This window comes from Ranitomeya imitator, chromosome 2, assembly GCF_032444005.1.
Source record: "Ranitomeya imitator isolate aRanImi1 chromosome 2, aRanImi1.pri, whole genome shotgun sequence".
Lineage (NCBI taxonomy): Eukaryota > Metazoa > Chordata > Amphibia > Anura > Dendrobatidae > Ranitomeya > Ranitomeya imitator.
Window position 1 is genome coordinate 406,141,504 of NC_091283.1, and position 23,628 is coordinate 406,165,131.

The 23,628-nt window shown below is 43.4% G+C and overlaps 1 protein-coding gene across 2 annotated transcripts in view; it reads right to left on the reverse strand.

Moving 5' to 3' along the window:
* The window catches only part of LOC138664204 (ABC-type organic anion transporter ABCA8-like), a 141,097-nt gene that overhangs the window by 19,540 nt on the left and 97,929 nt on the right, over positions 1–23,628 (reverse strand). For both annotated transcript variants that reach the window (XM_069750698.1, XM_069750699.1), the window contains exons 25-29: positions 22,644–22,757; positions 22,177–22,293; positions 4,884–4,937; positions 4,512–4,603; positions 3,803–3,896 (exon numbers count right to left, since the gene is read on the reverse strand). In XM_069750698.1, the coding sequence (XP_069606799.1) occupies positions 3,803–3,896; positions 4,512–4,603; positions 4,884–4,937; positions 22,177–22,293; positions 22,644–22,757 (471 nt within the window). The remainder of the gene's footprint in view (positions 1–3,802; positions 3,897–4,511; positions 4,604–4,883; positions 4,938–22,176; positions 22,294–22,643; positions 22,758–23,628) is intronic.

Here is a 23,628-nt window from a genome sequence, read left to right on the forward strand (position 1 = left end):
GGCGTCCCATCTCAATTCCAGTCAATTTTGCATTGAAAAGTCAAATGGCGCTCCTTCCCTTCCGAGCTCTGCCATGCACCCGAACAGTGGTTTACCCCCACATATGGGGTATCAGCGTACTCGGGACAAATTGTACAACTCTTGGGGTCCAATTTCTTCTCTTACCCTTGGGAAAATAAAAAAATGGGGGCGAAAAATCATTTTTGTAAAAAAAATTTTTTCATTTTTCGGCTCTGCATTATAAACTAATGTGAATCACTTAATGGGTCAAAGTGCTCACCACACATCTAGATAAGTTCCTTAGGGGGTCTACTTTCCAAAGTGGTGTCACTTGTGGGAGGTTTCAATGTTTAGGCACATCAGTGGCTCTCCAAACGCAACATGGCGTCCCATCTCAATTCCTGTCAATTTTGCATTGAAAAGTCAAACAGCGCTCCTTCCCTTCCGAGCTCTCCCATGCGCCCAAACAGTGGTTTACCCCCACATATGGGGTATCAGCGTACTCAGGACAAATTGTACAACAACTTTTGGGGTCCAATTTCTTCTCTTACTCTTGGGAAAATAAAAAATTGGGGGCGAAAAATCATTTTTGTGAAAAAATGTTTTTTTTATTTTTACGGCTCTGCATTATAAACTTCTGTGAAACACTTAATGGGTCAAAGTGCTCACCACACATCTAGATAAGTTCCTTAGGGGGTCTACTTTCCAAAATGGTGTCACTTGTGGGGGGTTTCAATGTTTAGGCACATCAAGGGCTGTCCAAACGCAACATGGCGTCCCATCTCAATTCCAGTCAGTTTTGCATTGAAAAGTCAAATGGCGCTCCTTTGCTTCTGAGCTCTGCCATGCGCCCAAACCGTGGTTTACCCCCACATATGGGATAACGGTGTACTCAGGACAAATTGTACAACTTTTGGGGTCACTTTTCTCCTGTTACCCTTGGTAAAATAAAACAAATTGGAGCTGAAGTAAATTTTTTGTGAAAAAAAAGTTAAATGTTCATTTTTGTTTAAACATTCCAAAAATTCCTGTGAAACACCTGAAGGGTTAATAAACTTCTTGAATGTGGTTTTGAGCACCTTGAGGGGTGCAGTTTTTAGAATGGTGTCACACTTGGTTATTTTCTATCATATAGACCCCTCAAAATGACTTCAAATGAGATGTGGTCCCTAAAAAAAAATGGTGTTGTAAAAATGAGAAATTGCTGGTCAACTTTTAACCCTTATAACTCCCTAACAAAAAAATTTTGGTTCCAAAATTGTGCTGATGTAAAGTAGACATGTGGGAAATGTTACTTATTAAGTACCGTATATACTCGAGTATAAGCCGACCCAAGTATAAGCCCACCCCCCTAATTTTGCCACAAAAAACTGGGAAAACTTAATGACTCGAGTATAAGCCTAGGGTGGGAAATGCAGCAGCTACCGGTAAATGTCAAAAGTAAAAATAGATGCCAATAAAAGTAAAATTAATTGAGACATCAGTAGGTTAAGTGTTTTTGAATATCCATATTGAATCAGGAGCCCCATATAATGCTCCATACAGTTTATGATGGGCCCCATAAGATGCTCCATATTAAAATATGCCCCATAGAATCCTGCATAAAGGTTAATAATGGCCCCATAAGATGCTCCATAGACACATTTGCCCAATATAATGCTGCACAAATGCTGATTATGGCCCCATAAGATGCTCCATAAAGATATTTGCCCCATATAGTGCTGCACAAACCTTGATTATGGCCCTATAAGATGCTCCATACAGACACTTGCCCCATATACCGTAATGCTCCACAAACGTTAATTATGGCCCCATACAGACACTTGCCCCATATAGTGCTGCACAAACGTTATGGCCCCATATAGTGCTGCACAAATGTTATGGCCCCATATAGTGCTGCACAAACGTTATGGCCCCATACAGTGCTGCACAAATGTTATGGCCCCTTATAGTACTGCACAAATATTATGGCCCCATACAGTGCTGCACAAACGTTATGGCCCCATATAGTGCTGCACAAATGTTATGGCCCCATACAGTGCTGCACAAATGTTATGGCCCCATATAGTGCTGCACAAATGTTATGGCCCCATGTAGTGCTGCACAAATGTTATAGCCCCATATAGTGCTGCACAAATGTTATGGCCCCATATAGTGCTGCACAAACCTTATGGCCCCATAGATGCTCCATACAGACACTTGCCCCTTTTTGCTGCGATAAAAAAAATAAATCACATACTCACCTCTCCGTCGCTCAGGCCCCCTCGCACTTTCAATAGTTACCTGCTCCTTGTTCCGGTGCGGCTCCGTCTTCTGCACTGACGTTCAGCAGAGGGCGCGCACTAACTACGTCACCGCACCCTCTGACCTGAGTGTCACTGCTGAAGACAGAGCGACGCCTGGAACGAGGAAAAGTGACTATCGCGCAGCGCTCCCCGTATACTCACCTGGTCCTGGCGCGGTGCAGTCCCTGGCTTCCCCGACGCCGCAGCTTCATCCTGTACTGAGCGGTCACCGTTACCGCTCATTACAGTAATGAATATGCGGCTCCACCTCTGTGGGAGGTGGAGCCGCATATTCATTACTGTAATGAGCGGTACCATGTGACCGTGCAGTACAGGAAGAATCTGCTGCTGCCGGCGCCGGGGAAGCCAGGGACCTGCAGGGACCGCGCCAGGAGCAGGTGAGTATAATTAGACAGACCCCGCTCCCCCTCCCCTGCCAATTCCTGCGTATGACTCGAGTATAAGCTGAGAGGGGGACTTTCAGCCCAAAAAAGTGGGCTGAAAATCTCGGCTTATACTCGAGTATATACGGTATTTTGTGTGACTTATCTCTGTGATTTTAATTGCATAAAAATTCAAAGTTGGAAAATTGCGACATTTTCAAAATTTTCGCCAAATTTCCATTTTTTTCACAAATAAACGCAGGTAATATCAAAGAAATTTTACCATGAAGTACAATATGTCACGAGAAAACAATGTCAGGATCACCGGGATCCGTTGAAGCATTCCAGAGTTATAACCTCATAAAGGGACAGTGGCCAGAATTGTAAAAATTGGCCCGGTCATTAACGTGCAAACCACCCTTGGAGGTAAAGGGGGTAAAGAGTAGCCACATCCAATAAGAGGCACAGGAGAGGTGGTTTAGTTCCTTCTGGAAAAGAACTTATTTGCATTATTTCCCCTGTATGACTCCTCAATGAAACCCAGCCTCCTCTGAGCCCTCTGCTACAGACTTGCAGTTTGGTTCACACAGAAACCCATCTCTAAGGCCAGTCTCACACGTTCAGATAATTCCGGTACCGGAGTTGTCCGTGTGCTCACGTAGGCCATCCGTGTGGGATCCTTGTGATGTCCGTGAGTACGTTTTTAGGGTCCGTGTGCTGTCTATGTGCTGTATGTGTGTCCGTGTATTGCAACAATTTTTACAATTTTAACCCTATGACAGGAAAAACGCACACGGATGGCACACGGACAGCATCCGTGTGCGGTACGTGTTTACACGGACCCATTGACTTTAATGGGTCCGTGTGATCCGTGCGCTCCCACGAACACTGACATGTCTCCGTGTTTTGCAAACGGACGCACGGTCTGTGAAAACACGCTGACATGTGCAGAGACACATTTATTTTAATGTGTCTACGTGAGTCAGTGTCTCCGGTACGTGAGGAAACTGTCACCTCACGTACCGGAGCCACTGACGTGTGAAACCGGCCTAAAGAGGTGCAATCTCGTGGATCAGCTGATCACTGACTCCTCAAACCCAGCGAGCACCAGGTCTGCAGTCTATGAATGATTACCTCTTCCACACATTTGGAAGCCAACAAAGTGTCATCCTCAGGTTCCTCCAGCGCCTCGGGGTTTTCCTTCACTTTGGTTTTCTGCCTGTAGGTTCTAGAATGACAGGAAGAAATCATTTTGCAGAATGATGGGATGATAGACTGGGATACTACTTTTTTTTTTATCAACCTCACCAACCGACTGCATCCTCTGATCATATATTTGTCCAAAAGTACAGATGTATCAGAGCTGAGTGTGTCACTGAACAGTTTCTTGCATGCTAGTAAACCAGTTCAATATCGATCCATTTTCCCCCATTCATTTATTTTACTCATTGTGCCCTCCTTAAAGTCATAAAACATCTTTAGGGGGCATCATAACATTTAAATACACATTTGTTTCATTTCCCCTGTAACTGGAGCTGATATATTAGCCCCAGTTACAGGACAAAATCAGCCTCCTGATGGAGACTGCAGAGCTGATCTGGTTCTGTTTGGATCCAGCAGCTCCTGTTCCTTTCCGGCTCCCAGCAATCACATGATCCCAAAACTTACTAAACTGTTGCACAAAAATTTGGCAACTTCTATATGCTGTTTTCTGCCATAAAATGAAGAATGGTCTATTAAACCCATGATGTTCTTACAGTGACTCTGCTTTATCTGTTCTGTCCTGACAACACTCATGGGTAATGATATCTGAATCATCTGGAAAATAAGAATTGCACAAAACCTGAAAATTGGATCTCTCCTGATGGTTTTCTTCCCGAAGAACCACTCCAGGCCCCACAGAATCCCGAAGAATAAGATGATATGAATCAAGGGCTGGAAGTGGAAGACAAAGGTGGAGATGTCAATGGAGTGATGTAGAAAGCAGAAGAACATGGCGAGAGTATGCAAGATCTGTGTCTGGGTTGGTGCTCCTGGCTTTTCAACACTTGGAACAAGCGTCATGGATTCAGAGCAGTCTTCAAGAAAGGAAACATCTGGCTTTACCATTGCCCTGTTCTCCCTTGAAGCATGAGACTGCAGCAGTTAGGTATTGGTACTTTACCAGGACGTCCCCTGTGTGTAATATAATGTGGGTGGTAAGAAGCATACTCACCATTATGGTAATGTAGTATTCAACTGCAAAATCAGGATCGAGATCGAAAAACATCTGGAGCAAAATAAAAAAATTCATAGTATAACTAACATTGACATGTGCGTGGGAAGCAAAGGGTTACATCTTTTACAGTTGCGTGCATGCCAAAAAGGACTTTTTGAGCATATATTGGATTCCTGGGCCAACAATCAGCACCCAGAGAACCCAGGCAAGTGCGAAGATCCAATGTGCCATTCAGTTCAGTTTTAGCGCATGTGCACACAACATTTGGCGGATTCTGCCAGGAAACATAGCGCACAGCAATGTAAAATTGAGGTTGCTGTGCACATGATCAGTCTTTTGTTACTTCTTTTAACCTCTACAGGGTTTGAAACCGTGAAACGGTTAAATGAACAGACATGCTTCGGGCAGCTTTGTTTGGAAGCAGCCTCCTCTTTATAGTTCAAACAACAGAAAAAGGACATCAATGGAAAAACTGACAGTAAAGCCAGGAAAAAATTCCCAATGCTGCGTAGCCTAGGAAAATCTTGTCAAAATAAAGTCATGATGTGAACATACCTTTACATCGACTTCATAAATGTATACATTGAAAATATGAAGAGAGCACAGGAGCTGAGTGCTGGCTGTGTAATACCACTGGTATAATCCCTTACAGTGGCTTGCGAAAGTATTCGCCCCTTGGCTTTTTACTGATTTTGTTACATAACAATATGTGTTTAAATATTTTTGTAATCCGATTTGTGTGAGATGCATCAGCACTAAATAGTCTAAGTTGTTGAAGTGAGAAAAATGTAGGCATAACTTAAATTTATGGGAACAAATAACTAAAAATTGTCATGTGCATACAGTTGTGTGAAAAGTGTTTGCCCCCTTCCTGCTTACCTATTCTTTTGCATGTTTGTCACACTTAAATGTTTCAGATCACTAAACAAATGTAAATATTAGACAAAGATAACACAAGTAAACACAAAATGCAGATTTTAAAATGAAGGTCTTTATTAGTAAGGGAAAAAAGAAATCCAAACCTACAGGGCCCCCTAAACCTAACAACTGCTTGGGCCACCCTTACCAGCAATTACTGCGATCAAGTGTTTGTGATAACTGGCAATGAGTCTTTTACAACGCTCTGGAGGAATTTTGGTTCACTCATCTTTGCTGAATTGTTGTAATTCAGCCACATTGGAGAGTATCCGGGCATGAACTGCCTTTTTAAGGTCATGTCATAGCATCTCAATCGGATTAAGGTCAGGATTTTGAATAGGCCACTCAAAGTTTTAATTTTGTTTATCCAAAGCCATTCAGAGGTGGACTTGTTGGTGTGTTTTGGATCATTGTCCTGCTGCATAACCCAAGTGCCCTTCAGTTCCAGATCATGAACAGATGGCCGGACATTCTCCTTTAGGATTTTTTGGTAGACAGCAGATTTCATGGTTCCATTTAACACACCAAGTCTTCCAGGTCCAGCAAAGCAGCCCCAGACCATCACACTACCACCACCATATTTTACTGTTGGTATGATGTTCCTCTTCTGAAATGCTGTGTTACTTCTACGCCAGATGTAATGGACATACACCTTCCAAAAAGTTCAACTTTTGTCTTGTCAGTCCACAAAGTATTCTCCCAAAAGCCTCGTGGATCATCAAGATGTTTTCTGGAAAAACTTAGACGGGCCTTTATGTTCTCATAGCTGAGCAGTGGTTTTCGTCTTGGAACTCTGCCATGTAGGTCATTTATGCCCAGTCTTTTTCTTACGGTGGAGTCATGAACAATGACCTTAACTGAGGGAACAGTGGATGATAGGTGTCGCTCAACAGTATGAATGGGTGCTGTGAAGTATGACAGAAAGTCACATAAATGAAATGTAATATAAACTTTGGCACTCCAAGTTGCAAGTTAATGAAAGTTTATATGTAAACTTGAATCACAGACATTCAAATTAAGACAACGTTTTGGCTCGTATGTGGCCTTTATCAAGGTAAGTCAGTAGGTGCCGTGACAAAATTTCAGAGTTTAGTAAAGTGCTTATCTCCTCAGCAACAAGGAGGACTAGATCTTAGAGTCCTGCCGCAGCACCCACAGACCCTGGGGCCTTATCACGGCACCCACAGGTATGCATATCCACCTGATTCCACTTTACTAATCTCTGAAGCTTTGTCACAGCACCTACAGACTTACCTTGATAAATTCCACATACTGGCTGAAAAATTGGCTAAATTTGAATGTCTGTGATTCAAGTTTACATATAAAACTTATATTAACTTGTAACTTGGAGTGCCGAAGTTTATATTATATTTCTTAACAGAGGGAAATAAGTCTTGCATTTCTTTGGATACTGTTGTGGGCTCTTCTGTGACCTCTTGAATGAGTCATCGCTGCGCTTTTGTGGTAATTTTGGTCTACCAGTCACTCCTGGGAAAGTTCACCACTGTTACGGTATGTTTCCTGTTACGACCTGGTGGTCAGGACAATAATGGACCTGGTGGTTAAGAGCACACGGAATGACCTGATAGTTACTGATAATAATGGACGAGCTCTGGGACGTGGGAACTCTGCTGACCGCAATCCCTAATCCTATAAAACACACTAGAAATAGCCGTGGATTGCGCCTAACGCTCCCTATGCAACTCGGCACAGCCTAAGGAACTAGCTAGCCCTGAAGAAAGAAAAATAAAGCCTACCTTGCCTCAGAGAAATTCCCCAAAGGAAAAGGCAGCCCCCCACATATAATGACTGTGAGTAAAGATGAAAATACAAACACAGAGATGAAATAGATTTAGCAAAGTGAGGCCCGACTTACTGAACAGACCGAGGATAGGAAAGGTTACTTCGCGATCAGCACAAAAACCTACAAAAAGACCACGCAGAGGGCGCAAAAAGACCCTCCGCACCGACTCACGGTGCGGAGGCGCTCCCTCTGCGTCCCAGAGCTTCCAGCAAGCAAGACAACAATAAAAATAGCAAGCTGGACAGAAAAATAGCAAACAAAAGAAATACAAGCTGGAACTTAGCTTCTGCTAGGAAGACAGGTCACAAGAACGATCCAGGAGTGAACTAGACCAATACTGGAACATTGACAGGTGGCATGGAGCAAAGATCTAAGTGGAGTTAAATAGAGCAGCCTGCTAACGAATTAACCTCGTCACCTGTGGAAGGAAACTCAGAAACACCCACCAGAGGAAGTCCATGGACAGAACCAGCCGAAGTACCATTCATGACCACAGGAGGGAGCCCGACAACAGAATTCACAACAGTTTCCACTGGGTGTATTACATCAGGATTTGCTGATGTTACAGCGTAGTGGAGGGGATTTTATGAAATCCCATCTCCACTATTGCGCACGGCCGTATCCAGCGGCCCTGCGTATCCGGACATGCAGAGCGTTTTTCTAGACTGCAGCATGTCTATTTATCTTGTGGAGAGGCTCCGTCTCCGCAAGATAAATAACCTAGTCTATGGATAGGATGCGGTGATTCATTGAGCAGATGCAGAATCACCGCACGTACAAAGGGGGCGGTGCTTTGGGCAAAGCGGGGTATCCGCTGCATCCAAAGCGCAGCCATTCCAGCACGTGGAAACATACCCTTACACATTGCCGCCATTTGTGGATAATGGCTCTCACTATGGTTCGCTGGAGTGACAAAGATTGAGAAATGGCATTACAACCTTTTCCAGACTGATAGATCTCAGTTACTTTGTTTCTCATCTGTTTCAGAATTTATTTGGATTGCGGCATGATGTTTAGCATTTGAAGAGCTTTTGGCCTTCTACACTTTGTCAGGCAGGTCCTATTTAAGTGATTTCTTGATTGAGAGAACAGGTGTGGCAGTAATCAGGGATGAGTGTGGGTAGGGAAATTGAACTCAGCTTCCCAATGATGTGATGAACCACAGATAATTTATGTTTAAGGTAGGGGGATCACTTTTTCACACTGGGCCCTGTATGTTTGGATTTCTTTTTCCCTTATTAATAAAGAAAGACCTTCATTTAAAAACAGCATTCAGTGTTTACTTGCGTTATCTTTGTCTAATATTTAAATTTGTTTGATGACCTGAAACATTTAAGTGTGAGAAACATGCAAAAGAATAGGAAATCAGGAAAGGAGCAATGTGATGACACCCCTAAAAATGTATGGTGCTAGCAATTCCCTTCAGAAATCACATGCATAGTGAAAGGAAGCCCACTTGTGTGCAATCTGTACGTCACATGGTCTGTCAGTATATAAAACTTTTTCTGAAAGGCCACAGAGGCTGCAACACCATTAAGCAGGAGGTACCACTAACCAAACACCATGAAGACCAAGAAGATCTTAAAACAAGTCATAGACAAAGTTGTTGAGAAGAACAAGTCAGGGTTGGGTTATAAAAAAAAAAAAAAATATCGCAATCTCTGATGATTCCCCAGAGCACCATCAAATCCATTATCAGCAAATGGAAAGAACATGGTACCACAACAAACCTGCTAAGAGAGGGCCCTTCACCAAAACTCTCAGTCCGAGCAATGAGGGCATTAATCAGAGAGACAACACAGAAACCAAAGGTAACCCTGAAGGCGCTGCAGAGTATCCAAGCAAAGTCTGGAGTATCTGTCCATACCACCACAATAAGCCGTACACTCCACAGATGTGGCCTTCATGGAAGAGTGAGCAGAAAAAAGAATTTACTTGCACACAAAAATTGTAAGGCTTGTTTTGAGTTTGCCAAAAGACATGTGGGAGACTCCTCAAATGTCTAGAGAAAGGTGATGTGGTAAGATGAGACCAAAACTGAACTTTTTGGCCTCCAAGGTAAACACGATCTCTGGTGCTAAACAAACACAGCCCGTCACCCCAAATACACCATCCCCACAGTGATATATGGTGGCGGAGCATCATGCTGTGAGAATGTTATTCATCATCAGGGACAGGGAAAATGGTCTGAGTCAAGGGGAAGATGGATGGTGCATGTTAGGTCTCGAGTTCCCGCTTCTGCACAGGGGGAATCTCAAGCCATCTCCGCTGCGGTCTCCCATTCTTATCCAGCCGCAGTGGAGTCTGCTCAGCAGGGACGTCGGTCCCAGCGTCTTGCTCAGTCTCACTCTGTACAGAGAGTTACTGCTGCTTCTTCAGCTTCTGCCATTAAAGTCAGTGCTGGTCAGCAGCGAGCGGACTTCTCTGGGACTAAGTCCTTGTCTGCACACACTGAGCATGCCCAGGGCAAGATCTCCCGTTGGAGATCGAGGGTCATGTGCTCAGGCTCTGCAGCACATTCCATTGGTCCTCTTGGCAGGTCTTGGAAGGGCAAAGTTTCTATGGCCACTTCCTGTGCTGCAACTATATAAACTGCGCATGACCGCACGGCCATGCGCTAGTGTACAATTGTTAATGTGTGTATGTTGTGAGTGCAAGTCGTCCTTGGATACCCCTACCCTATTGAATGTCTGTTCGCGGAAGGTGTATGGTTGCTATTTAGCGCCCGACTTATCCTACAGCACGAATCACACATTACAGCGTCCAGTTGCTGTGACCGCCAGTACGGCGCCGTGCACTTCCTCTGTGCTTTCCTTACCCAAGCCTGGGTGGTTAGTGGCGTTCGTCAGTGCGGCACCGCATGCACTCTTGTGCCTTAATATGGTTATTTAGTTTCCTTACACACCCAGTTGCGGTGTTGTGCCAGCAAGGGTCTAATCGGACTTCAATCCTAGTTGGGGTTGAGTTCGCTGACTACTTGCTCGCGCTCTATGTGCGGTACCGCGGTCCTGTGACGCAACAGGATCGCTTCCTTCACGCTGGGTGAAGTTTAACCCACGTGTGTATACTTATGAGTACCGCCATATAGTCCGTCATTACTTGGCAGCAGGTTCCATCTCTGCACGGTGGACCCCGGGCTGCGAACGCACCATACTCTATCTGTCTTATTATTTGGTGCGTTCCGCTAGCCCTAACAGTGCGAATGACAGGGATATTCTTGAGCAAAACCTTTTTCAGTCTGTCAGTGATTTGAGACTGGGATGGAGGTTCATCTCCCAACAAGACAATGACCCAAAGCCTACTGCTAAAGCAACACTCGAGTGGTTTAAGGGGAAGTATGTAAATGTTTTGGAGTGGCCTAGTCAAAGCTCAGACCTTAATCCAATTGAGAATCTGTGGTCAGACTTGAAGATTGATGTTTACCAGTGGAAACAATCTAACTTGAAGGAGCTGCAGCAGTTTTGCCTTGAGGAATAGTCAAAAATCCCAGTGGCAAGATGTGGAAAGCTCATAAAGACTTACTTATCTAAAGTCTCAAACAAAAAGGCAGCACACTGTAGCGCCATAGCATGTAAATATGAAATATGAAAATTGAATTGCATTTATGCATTAGAAATATGAAAAATATCAAAAATAAAATATGAAAAATTGAGAAAGTTTAGCGCATAAATTGGCCAATTCATGTGTACCTGGAAGCCACGATAAGGCATTTCTTGTTTCCAGGACCTAGAAATGCCTTTCCTCACTTAGAATAAAGTCTAAAGACTTCATATTTCATTTTTGATATTTTTCATATTTCTAATGCAGTAATGCAATTCAATTTTCATATTTACATGCTATGGCACTACAGTGCGCTGCCTTTTTGTTGGAGAGTATATGAGTTTGTGACTCTAGGTTCAGCACCTGTTGACACTTAAGGCTACTTCACACTAAGCGAGGTCGCTAGCGAGATCGCTGCTGAGTCACAAGTTTTGTGACGCAACAGTGACCTCAGTAGCGATCTCGCTATGTGTGACACGTATCAGAAACACAATCTCGGAAACAGATACCATTGCCAAAAAGCAGTCCCGTCTGGATTACACGGGACCAGTGGGGTAAATACCCTGAAATACTTCCTCAAATATCACAAACCAAAAAAAATGAAGTATAACAACTCACAAAGTACATATAAAATTCAATATTTATTAATGCTCATCTAGCAACATTAAAATTTGTTAGAGACAAAGAGTCCAGTTATATGATCACAACAATAAACATAAGACAGAAATATGAGAATATTGAGAATGGGTGCAATAAAAAAACCATGTTGCACCATGGATGTAGCAAAAGGGGAAGTATATAAAGGCTCGGTGGCACAAGAACAGTAACTGCCAATGGGGTAAAATAAAGTGCCCAGTGCTAAACAGTATCCCTAGCAGCTATATGGAGTGCAAGCATCCTAATCAAATAAAGGGTAAGTACCCTATAGTTCAGCCACCCCACATTAATAAGAATATAGGAGGACTAGTCCCATATCCACACCTTACCCTTTTCCTTCTCCATAGTCCACAACACGCGCCCCTACGCGCGTTTCGCCCTCAGCTTCGTCGGGGGGCCCGCATATTGCTTATGTCTCCCATGTCCTGCTTTTTATAATCCGCGGCAGTGTCAATAAATGGCGCATGTCTATGACGATAACGGCCGCTGCACGACGCATCATACTACGCGCCAACATGGCGGTGCGGGTCACCGGAATAAACCGGTGACGTCATTGACCCGCACACGTCACAAACAGGCGCCCGGAGGATGCCGCAGCTATTGACCGCGTCCCAGACATGCGCACTGACTACGTACCAGCTTCTCATGCAGGCACAGATGGAATCCTATTGTGCAGGGTAAGGACGGTCCAATAATGTGCACCGCCCACCAAGCACATCACTATTACGTCATCTGCAATACGATCGAATGGATGCTATTACGAGCAACTACAGTGTAATGAGAAATTCCCACTTATTAATCATTAAGCGGTGTAGCAATCACACCTAGCCATTACATAATTAAATGCAGTGCGAACATAAAAACAGATAAACAAGTGAAAAAATGAATAAAAAAATATAAATGAAAAAATAATAACAAGTGAGATCTATATGATAATGCTACATCATAGCAAACAGAGAATAAGGCTAACATCAGAGGAACTAAAAGTGACACAGTGCAAAAATATATGTATATATATATAAAAGGCATCCAGAAGTCTTATTCCAATCGATGACAGTCAAAGGTCCATCTCCAGGCCAGCTTTTAGTAAGATGTATTGATGACACGAATCCATATTAATAACGTAACACTAAAAAGATTTATAACTAGAAGAAAAAAGAAGAAAAGAGAGAAAGAGAGACAAGTATGTTAAAAACCAAAAGTAAAAAACCAGTGATCCTACATCCAGAGATGACAAAGTCTACAAAAATGATGAAAAACTGAGTTGCTCATTAAGTCCGTTAGGGACCATGGTGTCAAGATTGACTATCCATCGGCATTCTTTTTGCATTAGAACCCGCACAGCATCACCCCCTCTAATCCCCATGTGTACGCAATCAATCCCCCAGATCTTCAACTCTTTAGAATTGCATTTATGTTTGAGTTTAAAATGTCTGGGAATTGTTTTTAAAGACTCCACGTCATCTACATCACGAGCGGCCTCAATATCCCGTACATGTTCGCGGGTTCGAACCCGCAGTTCACGAGACGTAAGGCCAATATATATAAGATTACAACTACACATGGCATAATATACGACATGTGTAGTCGTACATGTGATGTTTTCTCTAATGTCATATGTCTTGAGGCCGCTCGATGATGTAAAGGACGTGGATCTAATGTGGTTTTTACATGCCAGACATTTTCCACAGGGGAAAAAACCTTTTTTAACACCCCTACTACCAAAAAAGGGGGTTGGTTTAGAGACATAGTGACTTGACACCAAGGTATCACGAAAATTTCTCCCTCTACGTGCTGTCATAAGGGGTGTCGGGGAGAGTTGATTTTTCAAAAATGGATCGGTCAGTAAAACTGACCAATGTTTTTTAAGGATAGTTCTCATTAGATCCCATTGTTGGTTGTACGTAGAAATAAAACGTACTTGTGTGTCTTTTCCTTTTTTCCCTCTAGAGTCACCCTCTTGTGGACCCAGGAGATCTATTCTCCTGGTATTTTTGGCTCTCACATAGCCCCTCTTGATGCTCCTGTTACTATAACCACGATCTCTAAATCTCTGCCCAAGGTCCCTGGCCTGTCCCTCGAATAACGCATCAGAGGCACATATTCTGCGAGCACGCAGGAATTGACCCGTTGGAATGGCGGCAATCGTAGAATATTGATGTGCAGAAGATGCGTGTAACAATGCATTGACAGATGTTTTTTTGCGATACATATCAGTATGGATCAATCCGTCATCCTGCACCCTTAATTCAACATCAAGGAACGACACCACCTTTTGATCATATACATAGGTGAGTCTGATGTTGGATTCGTTGCGGTTCAGACCCACCATAAATGCCTCTAAATCAATGGCAGAGCCCTGCCATAAAAACAAAATATCGTCAATAAAACGAAACCATCCAAGGACTTGGGGAGCGGCCTGTGCACCGTCCAATAACAAACCCCTCTCCCAAAAGCCGAGAAAGAGGTTTGCGTAGGAGGGCGCACACGCCGCCCCCATAGCGGTCCCACGTTTCTGTAAAAAGAACCGGTCCTTGAATGTAAAAAAGTTATGGGTGAGAATGAACCGCAACAAATCCAACACCAATTCTCTCATATCCGCATCCAAATTGCTCGCCTCCAGAAAAAATTGCGATGCTCGCAATCCGTCCTCATGGTTGATACTTGTATATAGGGATTCAACGTCCGCTACTACAAGAAATGTGCCTGGGTCGAGGGACAGGCCATCAAGGCGCCTCAGGACGTCCGTCGTGTCCCTGACATAGGAGGGCAGCGTTTCCACCTGAGGGTGCAAATAATGTTCGATAAATTTACAAATGGGGTCACACAGCCCTCCAATGCCAGAAACAATCGGACGTCCCGGGGGGTTGACAGGGTCTTTATGGACCTTGGGCAAGAGATAGAACGTGGGCACAACAGGGCATTTAACCAGAAGACCATCTGGAACCCTTTTGGAAATAATACCCCTCTCATGTGCTATCTCCAAAATCCAAGCAAGTTCTACTTGAAAAGAAGCTAAAGGATTTTGTGTTAGTTGGGTATATGTCTGTTTGTCCCTCAACTGCCTAAATGCCTCTTTCTCATATCTCTCCACTGGCCAGATAACCACATTCCCCCCCTTGTCTGCCGGTTTGATGACTACGTCATCCAGTTTCTTAAGATCTTCCAATGACTTACGTTGTAGGGGAGTTAGGTTGTTTTTATTCCCATTATTATAAATCGTTTTAAATTCCTCTGTTACTAATCTAGTAAATATGTCGACCTGCGGACATAGAGACAAGGGGGGGAATGCAGTAGATCTGGACAGAACAGGTGGTGGAGAGATACCTGCAAATTCTGGATTCGATTCTCGTTCCAGGTCCTCCAGGGCCTCAATTGCTTCCCGTTCCGTTACAAATCCACTGCCCTGGTCAATAGTTGATTTAGAATGTAGTTTACGTAGTACCAATTTTCGAGAGAACAGATGGAGATCCTTTAACGCTAGCTGCGGCATCCTCCGGGCGCCTGTTTGTGACGTGTGCGGGTCAATGACGTCACCGGTTTATTCCGGTGACCCGCACCGCCATGTTGGCGCGTAGTATGATGCGTCGTGCAGCGGCCGTTATCGTCATAGACATGCGCCATTTATTGACACTGCCGCGGATTATAAAAAGCAGGACATGGGAGACATAAGCAATATGCGGGCCCCCCGACGAAGCTGAGGGCGAAACGCGCGTAGGGGCGCGTGTTGTGGACTATGGAGAAGGAAAAGGGTAAGGTGTGGATATGGGACTAGTCCTCCTATATTCTTATTAATGTGGGGTGGCTGAACTATAGGGTACTTACCCTTTATTTGATTAGGATGCTTGCACTCCATATAGCTGCTAGGGATACTGTTTAGCACTGGGCACTTTATTTTACCCCATTGGCAGTTACTGTTCTTGTGCCACCGAGCCTTTATATACTTCCCCTTTTGCTACATCCATGGTGCAACATGGTTTTTTTATTGCACCCATTCTCAATATTCTCATATTTCTGTCTTATGTTTATTGTTGTGATCATATAACTGGACTCTTTGTCTCTAACAAATTTTAATGTTGCTAGATGAGCATTAATAAATATTGAATTTTATATGTACTTTGTGAGTTGTTATACTTCATTTTTTTTGGTTTGTGATATTTGAGGAAGTATTTCAGGGTATTTACCCCACTGGTCCCGTGTAATCCAGACGGGACTGCTTTTTGGCAATGGTATCTGTTTCCGAGATTGTGTTTCTGATTATTGTCTGTGTTTTCACAGTGTCTATCTCAGACCAGATGGATTTCCGCGAACGTGAAAAGGCGTGGCGGACACAATTAGACAGAGTATTTGATGTGGGTCTGGGTGCCCCATGTGATCCGAAATCCAGAGATGACATTGAACTTATCAAAAAATACAAAGAGTTGCTCAAAAAACGCACCCGCCTTTGGTGGAATAAGGCGTTTTTGGAAAAATATGTTGGTTGTGGTCTTATTCCAAGGGGTCTTAGGATCCAAGTTTTCCCCTCCTTCCCCATTACCAATGAAGATTTCATTAAGGCCTGGGAAGGGGCTTCTTCAAACTGCTCCAAAATATTTTTGGAGCTATTGATAAGATCAAATGAATTAACCCTTATGGAGATTGATGGGGAATTGAAAAAAATACAGGATGATATTAATGAACATCTAACCCCCGACAAAGTCACCAAACTCAAAGGAGAAATAGATATGGAACAACAAAAATGGGAAAAAGAGATTGTGGATGGTAAAACGAAGAAATATTTACGTGACCAACTAGATTTCCAGAATGACCAGGTCTATAAATGGAAGAGGAGGGGATTGGGTCAGAGATCCTTTTCAAGGGCACGTTCTACATCCATTTCATCTATGTCTTCAATTGAAGACAGAACCCAGGGCCCCGAAATCCCTAGGACAACATGGGAAAGGAGAGATTTCTTTAGAGAAAATCGCCCTAGAGGAGGTGGTAAGAGAAATCAGAAACGCAAGATACCCTCCTCACCCCCCTTGGATAAAAGGACGAAAAATAACACATTGGAGGTGATTAATTTATCCTCTCATGTGCTATCTCAGACCCAGAAGGATCTTCTGGGCCTTGGTTTATCTTTTGTACCTACTAACAACTTTAACTTTTTTCTAGCGTTAAAGGATCTCCATCTGTTCTCTCGAAAATTGGTACTACGTAAACTACATTCTAAATCAACTATTGACCAGGGCAGTGGATTTGTAACGGAACGGGAAGCAATTGAGGCCCTGGAGGACCTGGAACGAGAATCGAATCCAGAATTTGCAGGTATCTCTCCACCACCTGTTCTGTCCAGATCTACTGCATTCCCCCCCTTGTCTCTATGTCCGCAGGTCGACATATTTACTAGATTAGTAACAGAGGAATTTAAAACGATTTATAATAATGGGAATAAAAACAACCTAACTCCCCTACAACGTAAGTCATTGGAAGATCTTAAGAAACTGGATGACGTAGTCATCAAACCGGCAGACAAGGGGGGGAATGTGGTTATCTGGCCAGTGGAGAGATATGAGAAAGAGGCATTTAGGCAGTTGAGGGACAAACAGACATATACCCAACTAACACAAAATCCTTTAGCTTCTTTTCAAGTAGAACTTGCTTGGATTTTGGAGATAGCACATGAGAGGGGTATTATTTCCAAAAGGGTTCTAGATGGTCTTCTGGTTAAATGCCCTGTTGTGCCCACGTTCTATCTCTTGCCCAAGGTCCATAAAGACCCTGTCAACCCCCCGGGACGTCCGATTGTTTCTGGCATTGGAGGGCTGTGTGACCCCATTTGTAAATTTATCGAACATTATTTGCACCCTCAGGTGGAAACGCTGCCCTCCTATGTCAGGGACACGACGGACGTCCTGAGGCGCCTTGATGGCCTGTCCCTCGACCCGGGCACATTTCTTGTAGTAGCGGACGTTGAATCCCTATATACAAGTATCAACCATGAGGACGGATTGCGAGCATCGCAATTTTTTCTGGAGGCGAGCAATTTGGATGCGGATATGAGAGAATTGGTGTTGGATTTGTTGCGGTTCATTCTCACCCATAACTTTTTTACATTCAAGGACCGGTTCTTTTTACAGAAACGTGGGACCGCTATGGGGGCGGCGTGTGCGCCCTCCTACGCAAACCTCTTTCTCGGCTTTTGGGAGAGGGGTTTGTTATTGGACGGTGCACAGGCCGCTCCCCAAGTCCTTGGATGGTTTCGTTTTATTGACGATATTTTGTTTTTATGGCAGGGCTCTGCCATTGATTTAGAGGCATTTATGGTGGGTCTGAACCGCAACGAATCCAACATCAGACTCACCTATGTATATGATCAAAAGGTGGTGTCGTTCCTTGATGTTGAATTAAGGGTGCAGGATGACGGATTGATCCATACTGATATGTATCGCAAAAAAACATCTGTCAATGCATTGTTACACGCATCTTCTGCACATCAATATTCTACGATTGCCGCCATTCCAACGGGTCAATTCCTGCGTGCTCGCAGAATATGTGCCTCTGATGCGTTATTCGAGGGACAGGCCAGGGACCTTGGGCAGAGATTTAGAGATCGTGGTTATAGTAACAGGAGCATCAAGAGGGGCTATGTGAGAGCCAAAAATACCAGGAGAATAGATCTCCTGGGTCCACAAGAGGGTGACTCTAGAGGGAAAAAAGGAAAAGACACACAAGTACGTTTTATTTCTACGTACAACCAACAATGGGATCTAATGAGAACTATCCTTAAAAAACATTGGTCAGTTTTACTGACCGATCCATTTTTGAAAAATCAACTCTCCCCGACACCCCTTATGACAGCACGTAGAGGGAGAAATTTTCGTGATACCTTGGTGTCAAGTCACTATGTCTCTAAACCAACCCCCTTTTTTGGTAGTAGGGGTGTTAAAAAAGGTTTTTTCCCCTGTGGAAAATGTCTGGCATGTAAAAACCACATTAGATCCACGTCCTTTACATCATCGAGCGGCCTCAAGACATATGACATTAGAGAAAACATCACATGTACGACTACACATGTCGTATATTATGCCATGTGTAGTTGTAATCTTATATATATTGGCCTTACGTCTCGTGAACTGCGGGTTCGAACCCGCGAACATGTACGGGATATTGAGGCCGCTCGTGATGTAGATGACGTGGAGTCTTTAAAAACAATTCCCAGACATTTTAAACTCAAACATAAATGCAATTCTAAAGAGTTGAAGATCTGGGGGATTGATTGCGTACACATGGGGATTAGAGGGGGTGATGCTGTGCGGGTTCTAATGCAAAAAGAATGCCGATGGATAGTCAATCTTGACACCATGGTCCCTAACGGACTTAATGAGCAACTCAGTTTTTCATCATTTTTGTAGACTTTGTCATCTCTGGATGTAGGATCACTGGTTTTTTACTTTTGGTTTTTAACATACTTGTCTCTCTTTCTCTCTTTTCTTCTTTTTTCTTCTAGTTATAAATCTTTTTAGTGTTACGTTATTAATATGGATTCGTGTCATCAATACATCTTACTAAAAGCTGGCCTGGAGATGGACCTTTGACTGTCATCGATTGGAATAAGACTTCTGGATGCCTTTTATATATATATACATATATTTTTGCACTGTGTCACTTTTAGTTCCTCTGATGTTAGCCTTATTCTCTGTTTGCTATGATGTAGCATTATCATATAGATCTCACTTGTTATTATTTTTTCATTTATATTTTTTTATTCATTTTTTCACTTGTTTATCTGTTTTTATGTTCGCACTGCATTTAATTATGTAATGGCTAGGTGTGATTGCTACACCGCTTAATGATTAATAAGTGGGAATTTCTCATTACACTGTAGTTGCTCGTAATAGCATCCATTCGATCGTATTGCAGATGACGTAATAGTGATGTGCTTGGTGGGCGGTGCACATTATTGGACCGTCCTTACCCTGCACAATAGGATTCCATCTGTGCCTGCATGAGAAGCTGGTACGTAGTCAGTGCGCATGTCTGGGACGCGGTCAATAGCTGCGGCATCCTCCGGGCGCCTGTTTGTGACGTGTGCGGGTCAATGACGTCACCGGTTTATTCCGGTGACCCGCACCGCCATGTTGGCGCGTAGTATGATGCGTCGTGCAGCGGCCGTTATCGTCATAGACATGCGCCATTTATTGACACTGCCGCGGATTATAAAAAGCAGGACATGGGAGACATAAGCAATATGCGGGCCCCCCGACGAAGCTGAGGGCGAAACGCGCGTAGGGGCGCGTGTTGTGGACTATGGAGAAGGAAAAGGGTAAGGTGTGGATATGGGACTAGTCCTCCTATATTCTTATTAATGTGGGGTGGCTGAACTATAGGGTACTTACCCTTTATTTGATTAGGATGCTTGCACTCCATATAGCTGCTAGGGATACTGTTTAGCACTGGGCACTTTATTTTACCCCATTGGCAGTTACTGTTCTTGTGCCACCGAGCCTTTATATACTTCCCCTTTTGCTACATCCATGGTGCAACATGGTTTTTTTATTGCACCCATTCTCAATATTCTCATATTTCTGTCTTATGTTTATTGTTGTGATCATATAACTGGACTCTTTGTCTCTAACAAATTTTAATGTTGCTAGATGAGCATTAATAAATATTGAATTTTATATGTACTTTGTGAGTTGTTATACTTCATTTTTTTTGGTTTGTGATATGTGTGACACGTAGCAGCGACCAGGCTCCTGCTGTGAGACCGCTGGTCGTGTCGGAATGGCCTGGACCTTTTTTTGATCGTTGAGGTCCCGCTGGGTAGCACACATCGCTGTGTTTGACACTTTACCAACGACCTCGTTGACGACTCAGACACCGACACATAGGCGTGCATTTGCGTTGCCTTTTCCCCACCCCTCCGCTCCGATTGGTGGTCGCTACTGTGTTCTGATTGGCGGTCATGCCTTCAACAGAAGGCGACATAGTAGCGCTTCCATCCTTTGTACCTGACCGCGTGGTGGTTTGCAGATCGTTGTAGAGTTCTCCGGCCTGCGACTCCTCTTCGATGTATCTATTCTTCAACGGTTCTTCTGACACCTATATTTTGTGCACGGTAGGTATCGTTTGGGGTCTCAAATGCGTTTTCATTTTTCCTTAATCTGCAAACCACCAATCGGAACTGAATGGGCGCGGAAAAGGCAACGCAAATGCACACCTGTGTGACTACAACGTCACACAGGACGTCCCTCATCGAGGTCTGAATCGTCATAATAGCTGCCATGTGACAGTGTCACAACGACCAACGACATCGTTGTACAGGTCGCTACAGGTCGCCGCATCGCTGCTGCGTCGTTGGGAAGATCTCACTGTTTGACATCTCACCAGCGACCACATAGCGACGCAGCAACGATCCCTGACAGGTCGTATCGTCGGGATCGCTTTAGCGTCGCTAAGTGTGACGGGGGCCTTTAGTCTATGTTTGGATGTGACGTTCAGTTTTTTTTAAGTTTACCTATCCAAAGTGATTTGCAGGTGTAATTGCCGCAAAAGGAGGCTCTGCAAAATACTGACTTTAGGGGGTGAATAGTTATGCACACTTGAAGTTTTCAGTTAGTTTGTTTTCTTGTTGTTTCCTTCATAATAAAAAGAAAACCAAATGTTCACAGTTGTAGGCATGTGCTTTACATGAACTGATAAAAACCCTCAAAAAGAAAAAGTGAGATTCCAGGTTTTCAACAAGGAAAATGCCAAGGGGTGGGGGAAATATTTTCGCAAGCCACTGTAAATGTCGCTGTCAATTGTGAATGCAACATTTAGGATGATGAGATTAAATGGGAGAGGTGTCCCTTCTGGTACCTAACCTCCTCCCTTCCCTAGCAATGCAATTGCAGGGTACCAATAACACGCTTATGACAAATAGTGACCTACCTAAGACCCCCAACCTCTTGATTCTCTACTTCTAAGAAATTCTGCCGGTAGATCAGTACTTTTACAATGCGCTGTAATATTACAGTATTGCAGTGCACTGTACTAGTGATTGCAGGGATTTAATAAAAAAAAATATTAAAAAGTTCATAATGACCTTTTCCCAGAACATAAATAAAAAAAAACCATTGTGTTGCCATGTGCGTAACTAAACTAATAAAATATCAGAATATTAATCCCATACTGTGAATCCTGAAACACACAAAAAACCCTGAAAGCGCATTATCGTTGTTTTTTTTAATCTTTTTGCAAAGCAAAAAAATGGAAGAAAAAGAAACAAGACAGTAATATGGATCACAAAGATGTAATGATAAGCTACCTGGCACTGCCCACAGTTGCGGGAAAAAATCCTGGATCATTGGGATCAGAGATATTTCTAATGTTTCAGATCTCACTTACTATGTTCTGCAGGATTCCGCATAGGGTGCTGCTGGGAAAGAGGAAGCTGTACAGCAGCATTTCGCCAGGAATGGATGTACCGAACAGATCCACTAGACTCAAGGGAACGAAGGAGGACTGAAAAAGAGTAGCATAAAGTTACGATACATATTCTAACTGAACTGCTTTATGAGGAATTGTCCAACATTAGTAATATGGGGGTGAGACTGCAGAGAGGCTGGATCCTTTGGTCAGAAGTACATAGACGTCATATACAGCTCCATTTTGTATTTTGTGGATGATCAGCAAGTTACAGGGGGTACAGAGGTTACCGACTCACCCAGGGTCCAAAGGGGGCATCCGTCACAGCAGAAGTATGACATTATACAAAACAGAGTGAGGGCAAATCACAGGAGCTTCCACATTATAGGAGTGCGCAGAACAGGGTTTCGGCTGTACCTGCCTTCTCTATTCGGCTGACGACTTACCAGTGCAAAGAATAAGGACCAGCTGTCGTAATGGGTTTTATTCTTCCCAAAAATAAACGAAAATACGTAAACGTAGAAAACCATCGTAGCGCTGTATCCAATGATGCTGACGATCTACAGAAACAGAACATAATACATCACATGGACCAACATTTATATAATTGACAGAAGAACATGAGCAACTTACTAAATATTTATTATGATTTATCTCATCATAGCCCTTATTATACTTCCAGAGCTGAAGTTAATAATTCTGCAACTTTTCACCTGTAATCTCCCATCACTACTTACATGTTCAGTATCATCACAAATCTTGTTCTAGTGATCGTCTTTACTTTATGAGTATAGTGAGTGTAGCTCTTGAGTAAAATACAAGAAGTAACTCGGGATCCGTACAGGATAAGTAATGTATGTATGTACACAGTGACTGCACCAGCAGAATAGTGAGTGCAGCTCTGGCGTATAATACAGGATGTAACTCGGGATCCGTACAGGATAAGTAATGTATGTATGTACACAGTGACTGCACCAGCAGAATAGTGAGTGCAGCTCTTGAGTAAAATACAGGAAGTAACTCGGGATCCGTACAGGATAAGTAATGTATGTATGTACACAGTGACTGCACCAGCAGAATAGTGAGTGCAGCTCTGGAGTATAATACAGGATGTAACTCGGGAACAGTACAGGATAAGTAATGTAATGTATGTAAACAGTGACTGCACCAGCAGAATAGTGAGTGCAGCTCTTGAGTAAAATACAGGAAGTAACTCGGGATCCGTACAGGATAAGTAATGTAATGTATGTACACAGTGACTGCACCAGCAGAATAGTGAGTCCAGCTCTGAGGTATAATACAGGATGTAACTCAGGATCAGTAATGTATGTAAACAGTGACTGCACCAGCAGAATAGTGAGTGCAGCTCTGGGGTATAATACAGGATGTAACTCACCATCAGTACAGGATAAGTAATGTAAAGTATGTACT